The sequence below is a fragment of the Cyprinodon variegatus genome, unplaced genomic scaffold (assembly GCF_000732505.1).
Source record: "Cyprinodon variegatus isolate N-32 unplaced genomic scaffold, C_variegatus-1.0 Scaffold550, whole genome shotgun sequence".
Classification (NCBI taxonomy): Eukaryota; Metazoa; Chordata; class Actinopteri; order Cyprinodontiformes; family Cyprinodontidae; genus Cyprinodon; species Cyprinodon variegatus.
The window spans coordinates 357,212-358,882 of NW_015151003.1; the positions used below are offsets into that span (position 1 = coordinate 357,212).

Here is a 1,671-nt window from a genome sequence, read left to right on the forward strand (position 1 = left end):
AGCTCATGCAGGAAGAATCATTGGAGGCCATGAGAGTGAAAACAAGAGCAGACCATACATGGTGTATGTGGAAGGCTATGATGAAAATAATGATGGAAATAATGTAAATTTCACCTGTGGTGGATTCCTTGTGAGAGAAGACTTTGTAATGACTGCCGCCCACTGCAAGGCCAAGTCAGTTAAACGTAATATATATATCTATACCCAAATTATGTTGCATAAATATTAGTTAAGAATTTCCTTCCTTACTTTCTCTTTTTAGGTCCTATAATGTCTGTTTTGGGATGAACAGACTTGATGACAACGGGATGAAATGTTCTTCTGTTAAAGAACATTTTCCACATGAGGATTACAATGAAAAAACTCTCACAAATGACATCATGCTATTGAAGGTAATATAGTTTTAAAAATGTTTGTTGACTTATTTAAATTGGCAGAATAAGTTTTACTATTTACAGTATTTTTTAAACAAGCCATTCACAAATAATTTTTTTAAAAATCACATTGGGATTCCAGTCTAATGTTTTTTCCATTTTTATCTAGTTGTCCAACAGAGCTGCTTGCAAAAAAAGAATGAAACCAATTGCAATGGCAGACAAGGCTGACAACTCTCCGAAAATGTGTTTAGTCATTGGCTGGGGAATAACAGACAATGGTAAAACTTCTTCAAAACTCATGGAGGTCAATGTGACTCTCACTGACGATGAAATGTGTACCGAGGAAAAAGCTTTCTATTCCAAAGGGAAGAAGGGACCAGCTGGGGTAGGCATGCTCATTTCTGCTTCCTCATCTTATTTATTTTTTAATTTTTTTGTCTTTCTCATACAAACAATCTATCTGTTTCATTTTAACACTCATCACATGCTCTGTATGTGCTTTCAGGGAGATTCTGGTGGTCCATTAGTCTGCGAGAATGGAAAGGCCTATGGAGTGATCTCAGGACATCAGGAAGATCTGACCAAATACACCAAGATACCTGAATATATGGATTGGATTAAAGAGATTATGCAACCGAAATCAGCATTAGACTGAATTTGAATTTAATGCATTAAACGTGAAGCATTTACATTTCTGTTTTACTGTTCCTTAATAAAACCTACCTTTGCTATTTTTTCTCTTCAGCATCTATTGAGTAAATTATTCCTTATAAATATTACAATCAGTTTTTGACCTGGTGTGTGTGTGTGAGTGTGGTCTCAGGAAAAATTGTTGTGGTAAATATCTGCATATCCTAGTTTTTCGAGGTTCAGAAAGCTGGATAGCCTTTAATCTAAGTCAAGTTAATGCTACGCTGCTGCTCAAACAAAAAACAAACACTATCTGAAAGCTATATAAAGACATTTCGTTTAGTATACACTCTATGTATACAAAAAGACAATAGTGTTTGTCTAAGTCTAAGAATTCTTCGGTGAACTAATTCAAACCGGTAGCTGGTTTTGCTGAACTTATGGTTTCATACATTTAGGCTGATTCCTGACATGGGTAAAACATTAGAAATGGTGTGTAATTTTCTATGGGAACCTATAGATGTTAGGGTTATGTTAGATGTGAGACATATTTTTAATTCAAGAGTCATAGATTTTGTAAGCATCATAGTTTTCACAAGAGTCAATAAGGACAACTTCTTTATTTCTGCACTTTGTTTTTATCTTGAAGGTAAACTAACATGGT

General features: G+C 34.6%; 1 protein-coding gene across 1 annotated transcript in view; it reads left to right on the forward strand.

The window, feature by feature from the left end:
* The window catches only part of LOC107095471 (mast cell protease 1A-like), a 1,626-nt gene extending 517 nt beyond the window's left edge, over positions 1-1,109 (forward strand). Inside the window, exons 2-5 of the mRNA XM_015391586.1 lie at positions 3-174; positions 263-392; positions 544-762; positions 883-1,109. Of these exons, the coding sequence (XP_015247072.1) occupies positions 3-174; positions 263-392; positions 544-762; positions 883-1,032 (671 nt within the window). The 3' untranslated portion in view covers positions 1,033-1,109. The remainder of the gene's footprint in view (positions 1-2; positions 175-262; positions 393-543; positions 763-882) is intronic.
* Positions 1,110-1,671: the final 562 nt, after the last annotated feature.